This window comes from Apostichopus japonicus, chromosome 8 (genome assembly GCF_037975245.1).
Source record: "Apostichopus japonicus isolate 1M-3 chromosome 8, ASM3797524v1, whole genome shotgun sequence".
NCBI lineage: Eukaryota > Metazoa > Echinodermata > Holothuroidea > Aspidochirotida > Stichopodidae > Apostichopus > Apostichopus japonicus.
This window is the reverse complement of record NC_092568.1, coordinates 31,377,482-31,399,180: the sequence shown is the minus strand read 5'-3', so window position 1 is coordinate 31,399,180 and position 21,699 is coordinate 31,377,482. Positions and strand designations below refer to the sequence as shown.

General features: G+C 37.8%; 1 protein-coding gene across 3 annotated transcripts; it reads left to right on the top strand.

The window, feature by feature from the left end:
- Window positions 1-2,043: 2,043 nt before the first annotated feature.
- On the top strand, window positions 2,044-20,595 carry LOC139971580 (papilin-like). 3 transcript variants are annotated; one of them, XR_011794427.1, is made up of 21 exons: window positions 2,044-2,190; window positions 3,388-3,552; window positions 6,834-6,977; window positions 7,333-7,494; window positions 8,255-8,398; window positions 8,765-8,926; window positions 9,613-9,753; window positions 10,410-10,571; window positions 11,110-11,253; window positions 11,587-11,748; window positions 12,435-12,578; window positions 12,955-13,116; window positions 13,793-13,936; window positions 14,289-14,450; window positions 15,115-15,258; window positions 15,608-15,769; window positions 16,445-16,588; window positions 16,940-17,101; window positions 17,827-17,928; window positions 19,177-19,790; window positions 20,455-20,594. XR_011794427.1 is itself a non-coding variant. In XM_071978192.1 (20 exons), the coding sequence occupies exons 1-20, from the start codon at window positions 2,130-2,132 to the stop codon at window positions 20,457-20,459; spliced, it is 2,778 nt and encodes a 925-aa protein (XP_071834293.1). In that variant the 5' UTR covers window positions 2,045-2,129; the 3' UTR covers window positions 20,460-20,595. The 3 variants fall into 3 exon arrangements, 2 of the variants coding, with proteins under 2 accessions (XP_071834294.1, XP_071834293.1); XM_071978192.1 differs by lacking the exon at window positions 19,177-19,790 and having other exon boundaries at window positions 2,045-2,190; window positions 20,455-20,595; XM_071978193.1 differs by lacking the exons at window positions 13,793-13,936; window positions 14,289-14,450; window positions 15,115-15,258; window positions 15,608-15,769; window positions 19,177-19,790 and having other exon boundaries at window positions 20,455-20,595.
- Window positions 20,596-21,699: the final 1,104 nt, after the last annotated feature.

The following is a 21,699-nucleotide window of genomic DNA, read 5'->3' as shown; positions in this document are numbered from 1 at the left end:
ATAGGGGCAGTTGAGAACATCGAGAAAAATTATCGTCCAAATATTATAGTGCTGACTTTGATGTGCGTATTAGTGGGTGGGCCAGTTTACAAAAGGGACTAACATGACACTATTTAAGCGGAGCGCCACCATAAGTTGGCGCGTAGCTTAGCAAGACAATCATTGCCAAAATTGCCTCCCGGATTTCCGGAAATGGAATTTTCCAAACCTTGTAAGTTGCATCTAAACATTCTTCATATTGTTATCTCATGTGTTAGAAATACCCCCCCCCCCCGCTAAAAAAGGGCAAACTATAAATCAAATCTGTAGAATTACTTTGTAGGCGGGAAATAGGACTTGAAGTTACTTTAAGAACTGCTTTATTCATTGGTTTACGCAGGTAATTGAATCTCTAAAGAAAAGAAGGGGATGTAAAGTTATAATACTATGTCCAACCATGGAGCTATAAACAGATAGCTCATGAACACCATGATTACCGTAACACCACATAACATATATGTTTATAGCATATATAACATGCAGGCTCCGGTCTCATGGCAACCTGGCTTCCGAATGATTACTGAAAATACATTTGTGTAAAGCTTTATAGAAGTGTCTTGTCTTTCTTTGAACAATTCCGATACTCATACTTCGTCGATAACATAACACAGTCCAGTCGAATAATGCGCGACAAAGGTGTAAATTATATTTGAAAAGTCACCCAGGAGAAAACTTGAGTCTGGACGCGAGCACGTGTCAATCATAAAACTGTACTGTAGTGCATGTAACATGTACTTAATATGCCGTGGTTATTTCAGTCTTCCAACGAATCTATTGTGAAATTATCAAAACGCAACTTGGGCGTGGTTTTGTGGTAAGCACCTCCCCCAGTGCGACCGCACCCCGGTTGGAAAGAATGGTAGTTCTGAGTTGCATGTTAGTCACCTTTGTTTTAGTAGCTGATGTCACGTCCGTGATGTTTTGACACGTTGTTAACACGTTTCGTTTTGTTGTGCGCCATATGTTTTGAAAACTATCCAAATTGACATCGTTATATCCAAACTGAGATCGTGGTAACAAAGCGAAATCGATATGTCCCAAACGAAATCGATGAATCGAAAACAATATTCAGTATAATGAGCTTAATTTCGGACAAGTCGATTTCATTTCGTTTTCGATATATCGATGACACTTTGAACATAACGCTGTCAGTTTGGATACTTTTGGAACAAATGGTGCTCAGTAAACAACTCCCACAAACAGCTAAAATAGATCTCTCTCCTATTTGTAGATATTCTAGTTTAAAAGTCGTTCTTGGGAGCTGTTATTAGCTCAGCTGAAAGCTTTTCTTGCCATTGTTGTTACGTCACTAATTCTCTTTGCCCCCGTACTAGCCTTATCTTTATCTACAGAATTACCACACACCCACACACACACAAATAATTTTCTCTATGGTGGTTGGTAATACTCCAAGTATGCTAGAAACTTGGAAATATGGGGACTTCTCAACTGCAAACTCCAACCATCAGGCATCGTATATAGTCTCTATCGTAACACTTCGAAGTTTCTGGCATCATAAATTAAAATTTTAAAGTCGTCCACTTTTGTCGGACTGTAGTTATACTGTATCTTTGTGTAAATATGCGGTAGTGTTATATTTGTTAAGTATGCGAACCCTCATGAAATTGTGTTACACTGTTACTCTTGATATATACTATGATGTCTAAGAGCTGTACGTTATACGTACTGTAGCATGCTGAGGAAGTTTCATGCCTTTAATTTTCATGAGAATATAGTACTATACACAGTAAAAGAGAAACTCAGTTGACAGTCATCTCTAGCCAGTTAACCGCTAAGTTCCATTTCCTCGCCAACAAAAACAATATTATCAGACGGTTGGGATGGCTGAACATATAGCTGAAATTTACTGACGTAAAGTCGTTATCGTACGAGTACATTGGATATTGAGTCATGATATAACCTTGAGTCCTGATATAACCTTGAATGTCAGTCAATAAATCACACCAATATATATTAATCAATAATGTTAATCGAAACCATGACTTACTTTTAAAGACGCCTAATAAATTGTGTTACCAAAACATTCATTGAACTTGCAGAGTAGATTCCAGGATTGTCACTTTATTAAAATGGACCAAAAAATCTTGCTGCTTGTTTTTCTTGCTCTGTCTGTCGTTTCTCACGTAGAAGGTATGAAATTTGTTTTGTTTTGTATAAGTAACTCACATGTAACAATAAAAAAAAAAGAAGAAGTCAAAGTGTGGTTTGGTCCAGGGCGTGGCGGAATGGTTGGTATGATCGACGTTTGTGTGTGATAAGCTTAGGTTAGGGCATTTTTGTGTATAGTATCAATAAAGTACATTTTGGCTTGACCGGGGTTTGGTAACGTAATCGATGGTTCACGTAAGGATAGGTGTAAAGATTAGCTTAAGAACTTTCGAGCACACAATTCATACCAGAAACGATCAACGTAAAAAAAAAAACATTGCAAACGAAGCCAATTTATTTTTGTATGACGCAAACTTTGTGTAACAGAAAGTATTATGGATTGCATCACTGTCTAGATAGGAATATATTAAAATAGCTGACCAAACATTAAATATGATATCTTAGTGATAGATGGGCATTTTAAGTGTATCTGTACGAGGCTTCTTCTGGATGGCACGTTATAGTTCCTGCCGCGTACAGAGCAGAATTTGTAATGCAAAACATATTTTATACAAATCTAAGATACTGGTGGCAACAACATTTGGGGCTTTTAAAGGTCGTTATGACGCGACATAATTAAGACATCCATAAGGGAGGGCCGGAAGTCAAGTAACGTACAGCTTGCCTCTCACGGTGGTTGTCGATCACAGTATTAAGCCTAACTTCTTTAAGCTTTATTTTCTCTTATGCAATCTTCAAGACCATTTGAGATGAGCCATACCGCAAGAATATTGTTCATGGATATAGACAATTTCAGATTTTTTGTTGTAATCAGCTGTAAAAAACGCAGGTAACTTGACAAAATGTTCCCATAACAAAAATGGAAATATCACAAGTAGGCCTTCAATGCAAATGCCACTGTGTACATATATCATGTTTTGCTTTCCTTTTCTGTTCATTCATTGATATCCATTGTTTCATCTGATTTATGGTTGGATAAAATATGAGGTTTTTACCCAACCCGCATTGATAGGGTTCTGAAGCCCTCGCATGCCACATGCTGCCAGCAAGACGCCGTGTGCCCACAGTGTGGTTCATGTGTATAACGGGCTACTTTCCTGTATCCATGAATAACCGTGTAAGGTAACAGTTGTCACGTGTTTAAATCTTTTCTTGATAAAACGTGACAACTTATTAAATTAATATTAATGATCATCTTTTCTTGTTAATTTACGTTAGCGATCTCTCCTCAATCGGTGTGTCTTGACTGTAGGGTAGTCAGACTTCAGTGTACGGACGAGCTTAGGAACCAAAGATGTCTTAGTTGCCGATCCAATGAGGTATGTTGTGAAAACTGCTGTGGAGGGCAAACCTGTGTCCCACTCGAGGATCAGGCTGACAGTGGTAAGTATTTAAAATACTGTACTCAGTACTTACTTAGTATGCGTTATACTACTTAATATATACTTTTATGCTCTGTATAGGGATGCATCGGATATCCGGCCCGGCCGGACTATCCGGCCGGATAGTGAGCAATTATCCGGTTCCGGTTCCGGCCGGATATTTTTCAAAATCCGGCCGGATCTTTTTCAAAATCTGGCCGGATCTTTTTCAAAATCTGGCCTGAATTATTCCTTAAAAAGGTGTTGGTGTTAACTTAAATCAATGTAAACTATTTCCAAAAATTAATAAAAACATTCAAAGTAAGGAAAAATTAGGTTTATCATAAAGTATGAGATTTGTGAAATGTAGCTTCCCATTTTAAAGCAAACTTCAAAGGTAGTATGCAGAATTTTTCCAGCAAACAAATTTACATACTGTATCAAGCTTGTCAACAATTATGTTGTAGTTATTTTATTAAAGAATGTAGATTACACCACTTCAAGTCATATTTAATCTCATAAATGGGGTCTTAATTTCACCTTCTTTATAATATGCGTATACCTCACCTAAAATTTGCTCCTTGTTTCATACTTTCACTTCTTATTAATGATTTTCTTTTGTGTAATGAAAAAATCCGGTTCCGACCGGATTTTATCCGGCCGGATTTCATGTACTATCCGGCAAAATCCGGTTCCGGCCGGATCCAAAAATTTGGATCCGGTGCATCCCTACTCTGTAATATTATTACTGTATGGTACTGATGTACTGGATACTCCTCCCTCCTTCACAATCACCTGAGATGGTGATCATTTTCCTTATACACTGAATATTTAAAGGTGATTCATTGTTCACCCCAACTCCCCCTCCCTTCCCCTCCATCCCTATTATATTATACCTCTCATAAAGCAGAATTTGCACTTTTCAGGCAAGGTCGTTGGATTGAAACGATAAAAAGAATTGCTGATATTATATGAACTTTAAAATCCATACCTTGGGAAGCTAAGTTTGAAATGAGTTGTCATCAACATTTTACAGCTTCGCTGGTGGGTACAGAAGGCTGTAATTTTAGCGTATGGCTTCATTAGAAATATGACAAAAATGACCTTGTTCAAGGCGTACGGTGAATATAATCTTTGGACTGATCCGCTTCCTTGAAAATCGTATCCTGTGTTAGATTGTTCCCCCTTTGACATCCACATTTTGAATCACGTCATGTCATAACCATTCTTCCGAACTGTTTCGTTAAAGGCAAATCATCGGTTAAGAATCAAAGAATGCAGCATTCGATAACTTTTAATACCATAAATGCACACAGGCCTGTGCATCATTAGTAGCTTGATTTAAAAATAAAACACAGAACAAAACATTATGCTTGACAAATCGTTTGTACGATAGATGAGAAATCACCCTCCACCTCTAGCAGATCAGCTTGCATGTTGATAATGTTTTTCTTAAATATATATTTTTGATCATAGTTGGGTGCATATAGGATGAGGCCAGGGTTGATGAGGAGTGGGAGGATTGGGAGGGGTGATTTAAAAAGAGGATGGAATGCGTAAAGTCTCTTTTGAATATGTATATAGAATTTTGTATATATTTATGTTTGATGTTATTATATTTACCATAATTGAATATATTCTTCGTTAATTTGCTTAAAACGCTTTGATTATGTACAGTATGTACAATCACAATAGCTGCACAGACTTTATGCATGGGTTTGTATATGCTTGCATCTCTACACCTCTGTACTGTTTTCTTCAATACTCTGCCAGTGCAAACTTTCTGCTCTAAATTTCGAATTAGACATTCCTTCGTTTTCATATATCTTCATTTCCTTCTGCCAATTTTCATAATAAAAGGCAAACGATTTACTTGGAACACAAGTCAGGTCAGTGGCTACACATGTGTAACTGCAGTTACACAGGTTTGAAATTTAGGAAGGGGTGTGAGAAGAGAGGGAGAGGGGAGGAAGAGAGAGAATGGAATGGGGAGGGGGAATGGAAGGACGGTCAGATCAATATTATGTGTTGTTTAAATTGGCTCATGTGAAGTTGGACACTTGCCAACAGTTTCTGCAATAGTAGGTAGTTTTCAAGGCTAATATATTTGTTTTGATCATGACCTCTTGATAAGTATTTGTTTGTAAGTGTGAAAAATCAATCACTGGTATTGTTATTCAGACAACGCAGATGTTGCTTATTCTCAGTTTGTTTTAATTCGCCGCAGTGTAGGGAACATCTCGTATATATATATATATATATATATATATATATATATATATATATATATATATATATATATATATATATTGATTGATTGATTCGGTCATAATTGACGTATTCATCCTGAGAGTTGAGTACCGATACTACGCCCTCTGTATAGACTCCAGTCTGCCAGCTACCATTAGAAGTCGGTCATTGTGAGGCTTTGTTCCAAAGGTGGGGGTGATTGCGAGGCTATGTATAACTCAAGTCACCTGTGTCTGTGTGGTTAGTCAATGAAGTACAATGGTCTCCATGGTTTGTGGCATGTATTAACAACCGGTGCTGTGGTCGAGTGGATAACGCGCTGGGATTTGTAGCAACGAGGCTCAGCAATCAGGAGGTTCAGGGTTCCGCCGCCTGGATCATAGTCAGGTGGGCTTTTCATCCAAGAGCGATCTACGGTTGTTCCATCTGATATGACTTTCTAAATTGAAAAGTTTCCAACTTTGAGTCAAAATGATTAATTGGAATCCATACGACGTGAAAGTTGTAATCTATAGACCCTTGCGGACTTCTCCCACATTCGTAGTCGCTTGAGTGTCGCAAAAAATAACTGCCTGCTTGCCTGGCTGACTTGCATTATTAATAAAGCTGCTTTCGGTGAATATTCCTACATTTACGGTTCACCTTGAATTCGTAGCAATGGAAACATTCTTACGCTACTTTCCAGCTTATCCGACATTACTTTAAGATTCTAAATGCAGTATAATGAATCCCATAGTGACGATGAAAATTGTCATACATATTATCCTTGTAGAGAGAAATGTACATTTTCTTGGTTGTATATCCTTCCTTCCTTAACAACAATAATAAATAAGAAAAAGAGCAATAGAAAGTTTGGTATGAGCTGGGTTCTGCATTCTACCAACTGAGCCATCAGCCCTTAGTTGGTAAGGATGTTACATTGCTGTTTCTTTGAAATGGGTTTCGCTAGCCATTTTCACATGTAAACTTTTATTTGTAATATATATATTTTAATGACATTCGTTATCTTTTATTTTGCAAAGGACAAACAAATAATGTTATCTTCCATAACAGGGTGTCGAAACATCGTGTACTGCTCCGTCAGTCCCTGCGAGTTCGCAACATGTGCAGCTTACCCAGAAGCTACCTGTGTAGACAACTACTGCGGCGGTTGTTTCACGGATTGGTTTAACGGTGACACGGAGGTGGATTGTGATAGTAAGTAGGTTTGGAAGCAGGAAAGCTGAGGTCAAAATCAATAAGGAATGATCAATAATTAAATATATAGCGTGACAAACATTTTAATTTTATGGCATTCCAGAAGGATGCTTCTTTGTAAATATTGAATATTTCTATTTCCAAAATTTTGAAGGGTGTTTGGGTAAGCTATAATTATCAACCGTTGTTGCATTTTCAAATGTTCCCAGTTTCATGAGAATGAGAGGGTAAAAGTAACCGCTTAAGGGACTATCACTATCACTATCATCATTATCATTATCATCATCGTCGTTGTCGTCACGTTCTCTGTAACTATGTATTATAGTATTCATTGCTTTTTGTTCTTTTTCAACAGTTCTCACTTGTAAGCTTCCTATCGAGCTTGGGCCGTGCAGAGGTGCGACTCAGAGACATGGTTTCAATTCTACATCGGGCGAATGTGAGGAATTTACGTACGGTGGTTGCCTAGGAAACGCGAACAACTTTGAGACAAGGCGGGATTGCACCGATGAGTGTGGTAATTATATGTGATGACGTAATCAACGATGTGCTTATAAATCAACTATCTTGCATTAATTTTATTTTCATCAAAACAGATCTCTGAAGATCGTTGCCACGGGCAGTTCACTGAAGATTGTCAATAAAGTCAGGTCTGAATTGTAACTCGATGAAAGAGTAGCTGGACAATAGCATAAACGGCAGAGGCCGGTGTTTCAACGTATTTATGGCAGACTATTTGGAGACTCCGCCGCCACCCCCATTCCCAGTCGACGCGAATTTTGCGACAACAACGATAACAAATAATTTTTGTATATATCTTTAAACATTTCGTTCTCATATTATAATGGCTCATAGTATTAATCACTGGTCACAAGGCGTTTCATGTTGCTTTGTCTTATATTAGTACAGAAACAACGAATAACTGATGAAAATTACTCATAAATTTAAAAAGAGCAATAGAAAGTTTGGTTTGAACTGGGTTCATCTGATTGATCTCAACATTACATGTTCGGCGTTCTACTAACTGAGCTATCAGCCCTTAGTTGGTGAGAATGCTACATTGCTGTTTCTTTGAAATGGGTTCCGCCAGCCATTTTTACCTGTAAACGTTTTTTGTTGTTTTAATATATATATATATATATATATATATATATATATATATATATATATATATATATATATATATATATATATATATATATATATATATATATAATTACATTTCGTTATCTCTTAATTTGCAAAAGACAAACAAATAATGTTATCTTCCATAACAGGGTGTCGAAACATCGTGTACTGCTCCGTCAGTCCCTGCGATATTGCAACATGTGCAGCTTACCCAGAAGCTACCTGTGTAGACAATTACTGCGGCGGTTGCTTCACGGATTGGTTTATTGGTGACACGGAGGTGGATTGTGATAGTAAGTAGGTTTGGAAGCAGGAAAGCTTAGGTCTGATATATTAGAAACGATCAATAATTATGTATATAGCGTGACAAACATTTTAATTTTATAGTATTCCAGAAGGATGCTTCTTTTTAAATATTTCTATTTCCAAAATCTTGAAGGGATTTTGGGTTAAACTATTATATCAACCGTTGTCGTATTTTCTAATGTTCCCAGTTTCATGAGAATGACAGGGTAAAAGTAACCGCTTAAGGTACTATCATCATCATTATCATCATTACCATCGTCATCATCGTGATCCGCCGCCTCCATCGCCGCCGATATCACATTCTCTGTAACTATATATTATATTATTCATTGATTTTTGATCTTTTTCAACAGTTCCCACTTGTCAGCTTCCTATCGAGCCTGGACCGTGCCGAGGTGCGATTCAGAGACGGGGTTTTAATCCTAAAACGGGCGAATGTGAAGAATTTACTTACGGTGGTTGCCTAGGAAACGCGAACAACTTTGAGACAGAAAGGGATTGTATCGATGAGTGTGGTAAGTATTTGTGATGACATAATCAATGATGTGCTTATAAATCAGATGTCTTGCATTAATTTTATTTTCAACAAAACATATCACTGAGCATCGTTGTCACGGGCAGTTCACTGAAGATTGTCAATATAGTCAGGTCTAAATAATGGCTGGATGAAAGAGTAAGTGGACAATAGCATAAACTACAGAAGGCCGGTGTTCCAACTTACCAATGGCAGAATATTGGGATACTCCTCCGCTACCCCCTCCCAGTCCCAGTCGGTGCAAATGTTGCAACAACAATAAAAATAAATAACAAAATTGATATATCTTTAAACATTTCCTTCTCATATTAAACTTGATCATTGTAGTAATCAATGGTATCAAGGTGCTTCGTGTTGCTTTGTCGTATATTAGTCCATGAACAACAGAAAACTGATGGAAATTACTCACAAATTTTATAAGAGCAATAGAAAGTTTAGTTTAAGCTGGGTTCATCTGATTGATCTCAATATTACAAGTTATGCGCTCTACCAACTGAACTACCAGCTCTTAGTTGGTGAGGATGCTACAATGCTGTTTCTTTGAAATGGGCTTCGCTAGCCATTTTCATCGGTAAACACTTTTTAAAATGAAAAACAAAAACAATTACATTTCTTGATCTCTTATTTTGCAAAAGAAAAAACCGATGATGTTATCTTCCATAACAGGGTGTCGAATTGTCAACTGCTCCGTCAGTCCCTGCGAGTCCGCAACGTGTGCAGCATACCCAGAAGCTACCTGTGTTGACAACTACTGCGGCGGTTGCTTCACGGATTGGTTTAACGGTGACACGAAGGTGGATTGTGATAGTAAGTAGGTTTGGAAGAGGAAAAGGTTAGTTCTAATCTAGAAACAACAATTATTAATAATTAAATATATAGCGTGAAACACAATATAATTTTTATAGTATTCCAGAAAGACGCCTATTTTAAAATATTGAATATTTCTATTTCCATAATCTTGAATGGAGTTTGGTTTGAGCTATAATAATCAACGGTTGTTGCATTTTCAAATGTTCCAAGTTTCATGGTTCAACGATGTCACGGAGGTGGATTGTGATAGTAAGTAGGTTGGAAGCAGCAAAGCTTAGGTCTGATCTATAAGAAATCATCATAATTTGGGTTTAACTATAATTATCTATATCTGTTGCATTTTCAAATGTTTCCAGTTTCATGGTGATGACAGGGATGGGCCGGTGCCACTAAGTAAACGAATCCGCTTAAGTTGGCTTCATCATAATCATAATCATTATCATCATCATCGACATCGTCATCGTTTTCGTCATCGTCATCGTCGTCGTCGCCATCGTCATCAGCACCACCACCACCACAATCACCATCACCACCACAACCACCATCACCATCACCATCATCACCAGCATCATCTTCGCCGTCGTCGCCGCCTTCGTCATAGTCGCGTTCTCAATAACTTTATTTTATGATATTCATTTCTGGTTTCTTTTCAGTTCACACTTGTAAGCTTCCTATCGAACCTGGGCCGTGCAGAGCTGCGATTCAGAGATGGGGTTTTAATCCTAAATCCGGCGTGTGTGAAAAATTTACATACGGTGGTTGCTTGGGAAACGCGAACAAATTTGAGACTGAGAGAAATTGCACCGATAAGTGTGGTAAGTATTTGTGATGACGTCATCAATGATGTGCTTATCAACATGTCTTGCATTCATTGGCAAAATACATACTATTTTTGATACTCCTCCGCCACCCCCTCCCAGTCGGCGCAAAGTTTGCAACAACAGTAATAACAAATAAGAAAATTCATATATATTTAAATATTTCCTATTCCTAATAAAATGGATCTTTGTAATAATCACTGGTAACAAGGTGCTTCATGTTGCTTTGTCTTTTATAAGTACACGAACGACGGAAAACTGATGGAAGTACTCACAAATTTTAAAAGAGCATTATAAAGTTTGGTTTGAACTCGGTTCATCTCATTGATCTCAGTATTACAAGTTCTGCGCTCTACTAACTGAGCTATCAGCCATTAGTTGGTGAGGACGCTACATTGCTGTTTCATTGAAATGGGTTTTGCTAGTCATTTTCACATGTAAACATTGTTTTTTGCAATATATATATATTTTAATTACATTTCGATATCTCTTATTTTTGCAAAATACAAACAAATAATGATATCTTCCATAACAGGGTGTCGAAACATCGTGTACTGCTCGTTCAGTCCCTGCGAGTTCGCAACATGTCCAGCCTACCCAGAAGCTACATGTGTCGACAACTACTGCGGCGGTTGTTTCACGGATTGGTTTAACGGTGTCACGGAGGTGGATTGTGATAGTAAGTAGGTTTGGAAGCAGGAAAGCATAGGTCTGATCTATAACAAATGATCAATAATAAAATATATAGCGTGACAAACATTTTAATTTTATGGTAGTGCAGAAGGATGCTTCTTTTTAAATATTGAATATTACTAATTCCAAAACCTTGAAGGATGTTTGGGTTCAGTTGTTATTATCAACCGTTGTTGCGTTCGAAATGTTCTGTTTCATGAAAATGAGAGGGTAAAAGTATTCGCTTAAGGGATAATCATCATTATCATCATCGTCGTCGTTGTCACGTTCTCTGTAACGATATATCATATTTTGGATTTATTTTTGCTCTTTTTAACAGTTCCCACTTGTCAGCTTCCTATCGAGCCTGGGCCGTGCAGAGGTGCGTTACAGAGACGGGCTTTCAATCCAAAATCGGGCAAATGTGAGGAATTTACTTACGGTGGTTGCCTAGGAAACGCAAACAACTTTAAGACAGAGAGGGGTTGCATCGATAAGTGTGGTAAATATTTGTGATAACGTAATCAACGATGTTCTTATAAATCAGATATTTTGCATTGATTTGATTTTTCAACAAAACAGATCACTGGAGATCTTTGCCACTGGCAGTTCACTGAAGATTGTCAAATAAAGTCAGGTCTGAATTGTAGCTGGATGAAAGAGTAAGTGGGCAATAGCATAAACTGCAGAGGCCGGTGATCTAGCGTACCAAGGGCAGACTATTTGAATACTCCTCTGCCATCCCCCCTCCCAGTCCTCCCAGTCGGCGCGAATTTGGCAACAATTATACTAACAAATAAAAAAGTTGATATATCTCTAAACATTCCCTTTCATATAAATTGATCATAGTAATAATCACTGATCACGCGGCGCTTCATGATTGTTTTGTCTAAATTAAGTTCAGAACAACGGAAAACTGATGAAAATTACTTAAATTTGAACAGAGCAATAGAAAGTTTGGTATGAGCTGGGTTCATCTCATTGATCTCATTTTACAAGTTCTGCGCTCTACTAACTGAGCTATCAGCTCTTTGTTAATGAGGATGCTACATTGCTGTTTCTTTGAAATGGGTTTTGCGCGTCATTTTCACCGGAAAATTTTTTGTTTTGTAATATACATATTTTAATTACATTTCGATATCTCATATTTTGCAAAAGACAAAACAATAATGTTATCTTCCATAACAGGGTGTCGAAACATCGTGTACTGCTCCGTCAGTCCCTGCGAGATCGCAACATGTGCAGCTTACCCAGAAGCTACCTGTGTAGACAACTACTGCGGCGGTTGTTTCACGGATTGGTTCATCGGTGACACGGAGGTGGATTGTGATAGTAAGTATGTTTGGAAGCGGGAACGCTTAGGTCTGATCTATGAGGAATGATCAATATTTAAATATATAGCGTGAGAAACATTTTAATTTGATGGTTATTCCAGAATAATGCTTCTTTTTAAATATTGTATATTTCTATTTCCAAAATCTTAAATGAAGTTTGGGTTGAGCTATAATATCAACCGTTGTTGCATTTTCAAATGTTCCCAATGTCATGAGAATGAGAGGGTAAAAGAGTCCGCATAAGGGAGGATCACTATCATCATTATCATCGTCATTATCATCGTGGTCTTCGTCGTCGCCGCCACTGCCGCCGTTGTCACGTTCTCTGTAACTATATACTATATTATTCATTGATTTTTGCTCTTTTTCAACAGTTCCCACTTGTGAGCTTCCTATCGAGCCTGGGCCGTGCCGAGGTGCGATTCAGAGAAGGGGTTTCAATCTTAAATCGGGCAAATGTGAGGTATTTACATACGGGGGTTGCCTAGGAAACGCGAACAACTTTGAGACAGAGAGGGATTGCAACGATGAGTGCGGTAATTATTGGTGATGACGCTTTCAATGATGTGCTTATAAATCAGATGTCTTGCATTAATTTTATTTTTCAACAAAACATATCAATGAAGATCGTTGCCACGGGCAGTTCACTGAAGATTGTCAATAAAGTCAGGTCTGAATTGTAGCAGGATGAAAAGGTAAGTGGACAATAGCATAAACTGCAGAGGCCGGTGTTCCAACCTACCAATGGCAGATTATTTGGATACTCCTCCGCCATTCCCACCTCCTTCACATTCGTCGCGAATTTTTCAACAACAGTACAAACAAATAATACAAATTATATATATTTCTTTTTCATATTAAAATTGATCATAGTAATAATCACTGGTAAAGAGATGCTTTATGTTGCTTTGTCTTATATAAGTACACGAACAACGTAAAACTGATGTGAATTGATGTCAAATTTGAAAAGATCAATAGAAAGTTTTGTTTGAGCTGGGTTCATCCCATTTATCTCAATATTACAAGTTCTGCGCTCTACTAACTGAGCTATCAGCCCTTAGTTGGTGAAGATGCTACATTGCTGTTTCTTTGAAATGGGTTTTGCGAGCCATTTTCACCTGTAAACTTCATTTTGGAATATATATTTTAATTACATTTTGTTATCTCTTATTTTTGCAAAAGACAAACAAATAATGTTATCTTCCATAACAGCGTGTCGAAACATCGTGTACTGCTCCGTCAGTCCCTGCGAGTCCGCAACATGTGCAGCTTACCCAGAAGCTACCTGCGTTGACAACTACTGCGGCGGATGTTTCACAGATTGGTTTATCGGTGACACGGAGGTGGATTGTGATAGTAAGTAGGTTTGGAAGCAGGGACGCCTAGGTGTAATCTATAAGAAATGATCAATTATTTTATTTATAGCGTGACAAACATTTTAAGTTTATGGAATTCCAGAATAATGCTTCTTTATTAATATTGAATATTTCTATTTCCAAAATCTTGAAGGGAGTTTGAGTTCAGCCATAATATCAACCGTTGTTGCAATTTCAAAGGATCCCAGTTTTATGAGAATGACAGGGTAAAAGTATCCGCTTAAGTGACTATCATGATATCATCATCATCACCATCGTAACCTTCGACCTTGCCGTCACGATCTCTGTAACTATATATTATATTATTCATTGATTTTGCATTTTTTCAATAGTTCCCACTTGCAAGCTTCCTATCGAGCCTGGGCCGTGCCGAGGTGCGATTCAGAGATGGGGTTTTAATCATAAAACGGGCAAATGTGAGGAATTTACATACGGCGGTTGCCTAGGAAACGCGAACAACTTTAAGACAGAGAGGGGTTGCACCGATGAGTGTGGTAAGTATTTGTGATGACGTCATCGATGATGTTCTTATAAATCAGATATTTTGCATTGATTTAATTTTCAACAAAACAGATCACTGAAGATCGTTGCCACGTGCAGTTCACTGGAGATTGTCAACAAAGTCAGGTCTGAATTGTGGCTGGATGAAAGAGTGAGTGAACAATAGCATAAACCGCAAAAGCCCTTGTTCCAACCTACCAATGACAGCCTATTTGGATACTTCTCTGCCCCGACCTATTCGAGGCGAATTTTCCAACAAATAATAACAAACAATAAAAATAAAACATATTTAAACATATCTTTTGATATTAAAATGGATCATTGTTATAATCACTGGTAACGCGTCGTTTCATGTTGCTTTGTCTTATATAAGTTCACGAAAACTGACGGAAATTACCCACAAATTAAAAAAAAAAATAATAGAAAGTTTTGTTTGAGCTGGGTTCATCTGATTGATCTTAATATTACAAGTTCTTTGCTCTACTAACTGAGCTACCAGCCCTTAGTTGACGAGGAAGCCACATTCCTGTTCCCTGAAATGGGTTCGCGCGTCATTTTCACCTGTAATATTTTGTTTTGTAATATACATATTTTAATTACATTTCGATATCTCATATTTTGCAAAAGAGAAAACAATAATGTTATCTTCCATAACAGGGTGTCGAAACATTGTGTACTGCTCCGTCAGTCCCTGCGAGATCGCAACATGTACAGCTTACCCAGAAGCTACCTGTGTAGACAACTACTGCGGCGGTTGTTTCACGGATTGGTTTAACGGTGTCACGGAGGTTGATTGTGATAGTAAGTAGGTTTGGAAGCAGAAAAGGTTAAGTCTGATCCATAAGGAATGATCAATAATTATATATATAGCGTGACAAACATTTTAATTTGATGGTATTCCAGAATAATGCTTCTTTTTATATATTGAATATTTCTATTTCGACAATCTTGAAGGGAGTTTGGGTTTCGCAATAACTATCAACCGTTGTTGCGTTTCAAATGTTCCCAGTTTCACAAGAATGAGAGGGTTAAAGTAACCGCTTAAGGAACTATCATCATCATCATCATCGTCGTCGTTGGCGGCGCGCCATTGTCACGTTCACTGTATCTATATATAGCATTATACATTGCTTTTGCTCTTTTTGAACAGTTCCTACTTGCCAGCTTCCTATGGAGCCTGGGCCGTGCAGAGGTGCAATTCAGAGATGGGGTTTTAATCCTAAAACGGGCAAATGTGAGGAATTTACTTACGGTGGTTGTCTAGGAAATGCGAACAATTTTGAGACAGAGAGGGATTGCACCGATGAGTGTGGTAAGTATTTGTGATGATGTCATCAATGATGTGCTTATAAAACATATGTCTTGCATTATTTTATATTTTTCAACAAAACAGATCACTGAAAATCGTTGCCACGTGCAGTTCACTGAATATTGTCAATAAAGTCCGGTCTGAATTGTGACTTGATGAAAGAGTAAGGTGGACAATAGCATCAACTGCAGAGGTCGGTGTTACAACGTACCATTGGCAATCTATTTGGATACCCCTCCGCCGCCTCCCAGTCGGGGAGAATTATGCAACTACAATAATAACAAATAATTTGTTTTATGTATCATTAAACATTTCCTATTCATTTTAAAATGGCTCATAGTAATAATCACTGGTTGCTGCGCTTTATGTTGCTTTGTCTTATATACGTACACGAACAACGGAAAACTGACAGAAATTACTCACAAATATGAAAAGAACAATAGAAAGTTTGGTTTGAGCTGGGTTCATCCCATTTATCTCAGTATTACAAGTTCGTTGCTCTACCAACTGAGCTATCAGCCCTCACTTGATGAGGATGGTACATTGCTGTTTCTTTGACATAAGTTTCGCGGGGCCATTTTCTCCTGTAAACTTTATTTTGTAATATATATTTTAATTACATTTCGTTATCTCTTATTTTTGCAAAAGACAAACAAATAATGTTATCTTCCATATCAGGGTGTCGAAACATCGTGTACTGCTCCGTCAGTCCCTGCGAGATCGCAACATGTGCAGCTTACCCAGAAGCTACCTGTGTAGACAACTACTGCGGCGGTTGTTTCGCGGATTGGTTTAACGGTGACACGGAGGTGGATTGTGAGAGTAAGTAGGTTTGGTAGCGGGAAAGCTTAGGTCTGATCTATATCACTTATTAAATATAAAAGCGTGACAAACATTTTAATTTTATAGTATTCCAGAAGGATGCTTCTTTTTAAATATTGAATATTTTTATTTCCAAAACCTTGAAGGGTGTCTGGGTTCAGCCATAATATCAACCGTTGTTGCATTTTCAACTGTTCCCAGTGTTATGAGAATGAGAGGGTAAAAGTAACCGCATAAGGGACTATCATCATCATCGTCGTCGTCGTTGCTGCCGCCGTCGTCGTCGTCGTCGCCGTCGTTGTCACGTTCTCTGTAATTATATATTATATTATTCGTTGCTTTTTTCAACAGTTCCCACTTGTCAGCTTCCTATCGAGCTTGGGCCGTGTAGAGGTGCGATTCAGAGACATGGTTTTAATTCTAAATCGGGCGAATGTGAGGAATTTACTTACGGTGGTTGCCTAGGCAACGCGAACAACTTTGAGACAGAGAGGGATTGTACCGATGAGTGTGGTAAGTATTTTTGATGACGTAATCAACGATGTGCTTATAAACCAGATGTCTTGCATTAATTTTATTTTTTAACAAAACAGATCACCGAAGATCGTTGCCACGGGCAGTTCAGTAAGGTTGTCAATAATGTCAGGTCTGAATTGTGGCTGTATAATAAATAATGACAATGACATAAACTGCAGTGGCCAGTGTTCCAACCTACCAATGAGAATCTATTTAGACACTCCCCCCCCCCCCCCGCCCCTACCACTCGGTGTGAATTTTGAAACAACAATAATAACAAATAAGAAACATTGATACATTTTTAAACATTCCCTTTTTAATATTAAAATTGGATAATAGTAATAATCAATGGTAATGCGGCGCTTCATGTTGCTTTGTCTTATATTAGTACACGAACAACGGAAAACCTGATGGAAGTACTCACAAATTTACAAAAAAAAAGTAATAGAAAGTTGGTTTGAGCTGGGTTCATCTCATTGATCTCAATATTACAAGTTCTGCGCTCTACTAACTGAGCTACCAGCCCTTAGTTAACGAGGATGCTACATTGCTGTTTCTTGAAATGTGTTGCGCTAACCATTTTTACCTATAAACATATTTTTGTTGTATATATATATAATAAACATTTCGTCATATCTTATTTTTGCGCCCTTATTGTAAATTAGGAATATTTGCTATGATCTGAGCACTATAAAGTAAATTCTCTGACTTTGATCCTCCAGGGATTGACTGCAGTCTAGTGCTTTGTGCCATGCCTGATTGTCTCGTCGGTTACGAAACCTATATCCCGGAAGGTGAATGCTGCTCTGACTGTAGGCCAATCGGTAAGTCAATATGTTGCAAACTGATGCAAGATACTGTTAAACCAGCATTGGTCTTTGAAAAAGCAAAAATTAATGAAACACATACCAATATAACTTTTTTCTAATTTCTATTTCCAATGAACGCAGTTAACAACAATAATTATCTGGCAGTCGCAAACCTTTATTTTCCAATATCAAATTTAAGAACTTAAAAATATGAAAGCTTCAGCTGGGGATGCTATATGTATCACACTGCAGACTTATCAACCCATTCTTATAGCTTTATCAGTCAAAACTGGTAAAGATGAGGAAGCATTGATAAGTTGAATTCAATGTGTGTGATAATATCTTATCATGTCTTCCACTTACGATCAGTCCCCACTTAGACTTTAGCTTACAAACAGTTATAACTTAAGCACAAACATATGCATAACGATTGAATGGACTAACGAGTCTACTCTCAACAGTTCCGCCCATGTTTACGCGCACATTTTAAGGGAATGTGGATATCGCTTTTCTACGAAAGCGTATAGAGAGAGGCACCTTTGCTTTTTACAATCTGAAAGTTACCATCTTGACGAGATAACATTGTACACATGCAAAATCGCTTAAAATCTGCATTTTAATGCGAATTGATATAGATAGAAATGGTATATCATATGTTACCGTGCTACTAACATCGGTGGCCCGGTTTTGACAGATTAAAGGTTCCTCACATTTACCAGTTGCAACTGATAAAGCTATGAGAATCGGGTAGACTTTTATCATTCTTAGCTTGTCATAATTTGGGCCTACAGGCAAGAGAAAATCAAAGTACACCGTTGCCAAACGCTGCTATGTTTAGTCGCTACGAGTCCATCGCATAGTACCCGACGACATTCTCTTATACAATTCTTCCTCATTCTTTCCTACCTTGATGGTAGTGTAATTGTAGCATGTAAGGCCGCCCTTTCCGTTCCTTGCCTCTCAAAATTGACCGTCTTGAGAAGGAATCACTTTTTAAGGATACACACCAAGTTCCTGTTTTAGGAAAATTATATATATCTGAAACCAGTGATGTGACGACAGGTATGTTAAACACGGTTCATCAACCGATAGGATTATCACTTATAAGCCAAAACGGAACTTGATTATAGACGATTCATTGGTTTGTGACCTAACCCATCCAACTTTTGACAATACCGAAGTTAAATGCATAAACGGTGCTACAATTTCCACCATCAGGCATGCCATAAAATGCCATAATGCTGTTACAAATGATTTTTCCAGGTTGACCCCAATGGAAACGATACTTGGTACTTTTGAGGAGGTTGTTTCTTCAGTACAAGTATCAAACACCAGCCCCAGTATCGTTATCTCCGGACACTGTCCGCAGACTAGAAACAGCATAGCCGAACATTGGACAACCTGGACGCCAGCCATATGATCTGACGACTAAATTGGAGTACGGGTATAACACAGACGTCAGCCTCTATGAAATATGCCCATGGTGAAGCCGACAGGAGCCTATTCATGGACAATGTCCACCTCAACCACAAACGTACCGAACGAATCATCGACCGATTAACTGCCGCCCCATGGTTACGTAGACCTAGATCAGAGCAAAGCTGCAGGCGATATAGCAACACACACACCGTCTTCAGAATCGTAACAACCATGATCATTACCACCGGGACCACCGTGACCCTCTAAATCAGAGAAGACAGAATCCACACCAGTCAAGCAGGCGAAACCAAACTTCCAACCATCGGTTCCCCAGAAGACCACATGTCAGATATTATAACTGTGGAGAAAACAACCACAACTCATCGAATAGGTTTTATGAATAGCCTATTCATCACTCTTTACTTAAGTGGATCGGCTACAGGCTACTATAAATGCTGGTACTCTATCTTAGGCTATCTGCTGTTAAAAAACAAACAGTATCAGCTATATGTACTTAATGTTAACATATTTTTTAATTTTAATTTAGTACTTTATCGATGTATGGTCTTTCGGAAAGATCTGTTGCATGGTCATATTGATCATACAGGTAGCAATCTACATATGTTAATGGTGTGATTTCCACCACACTGCCAGGAACATGTGGGATGCCATACTTTGGGACAACAACAATAGGCGTTGCCTACTCACTGTGATCTGCAGGACTGATAATACCCAGGGTGAATCTTGGGTCCTTTGCCTTGTCTATAAATGACATAGGTCAAAGTAATAATCATTGTTCTGTGCATATGTATGCAGATGATTCAATTTTATATGTAAAAAAGCCCATTGATGATTTAAACTTACTGAGGATATGGCTAATGTTAGCAAATGGTGCATGTTGATTGGTTAAAGATACTGTAATCGAAAGCATATGTTGAGAAAAGATTCTGGGCGTTAAAATCATCAATGAATTATTTTGGAATGAACAGTTCGATTCTGTCACAAATTTGTGAATAGCGAGATCTATTCATGTCATATGCGGAAAATATATATCGCCCATTGTAGTGACATGTTTATAAATGATTCCTAATATCTTTCTTTTCTGTCTTCTTTACTTTGCAGACTAAATCATCGAATTAAAACATCCTATACTGGTGACGGAGCATCTTAAATTGATACCCTTGCTTTGATATAATTTGAAAAGATGGTTGTGGGATTTCTTGATGAAATTAAAATACATTTATGAAATAAAAGATTCTGATGAACCAAAGTGTTTTTTTTATACAGACCACTTTCATTTGTGTTAGGTATATCTGTTCGTGTACAAAGATGGATCTATGTTTAAGTGAGTGCCATTCTGTGTGCCAGTTAAGTAAGGTATTTTCTACAATAAAATCCAGCATTACAAGACTGAAATTGGGACAAGAAAGGGTGGGGGGGGGGGGGGAGTTTATGAATTCGTGAAGGTATATCATAGGTTACTTGAAAGTGAAATTTTAACTTATGGTGAAATGGTATGCGTATAGAACTTATCATGGTTGTCATTAAAAACGTGGTAGTGCAGGGTTTCAAGATGATATTAGCTTTTCAAAAATAAAGAAACGACTTCATCTTTGGTGCATTTGAAATAGAAATTGAAGTACATAACACCGATTATTGATAACGCTGCCTCAATCGGCTTTCATTGTGTTTGCCAATGTTTTATACTCCTGAAAGACTCAGTAACTATAGGTTATGTACAATACTAAAACCAAGCTGTATAAGTCAAACCTCTTCAGTCGATAGAAAAGAAGTGTCAAAATACACTGGATAAACTGGATCCGCCTTTAAAATCCTCTTTATTAAAAATAAAAAAGTTATAAAGAATACAAGTGCACCTAATGTACATTTGTATATCAAATATAAGCAAGTATTAATGAAAGTGGTATTCTATCATCCCACATTGGACAAAATGATGGTCTTCTATCATTACACAGTTGGATAAAGTGCGGCCATCTCGTACATCTTCTTCAATATTTCAACACCTAATAAATGCGGTCCACGAATCCTTTTCTATATCGAGCAGCATGAAGAAGAACTGAAAGAATTTTGAATGAATGAATGACATAATGAGAAAACATGAAACATTTTGTACAGAGGGATCTACCATAGTTATCATAGGATATTTCAACACACTGAGCAATCAGTGGACACTACACAGGTAGAAGTTCTGAATGCTTAGTTCCCATGAATGTAATATTTCGTTTTTGTGTGTAAGTGCATGGGCTTGGCTCGTCTAGAAAGGTTGTGTCCTGTGGATTGGAAACAAACTTACACTGTGGCCCGCAAGATCAATGTTAGTGAGCCACCCTCTCCATATTGTTCTGT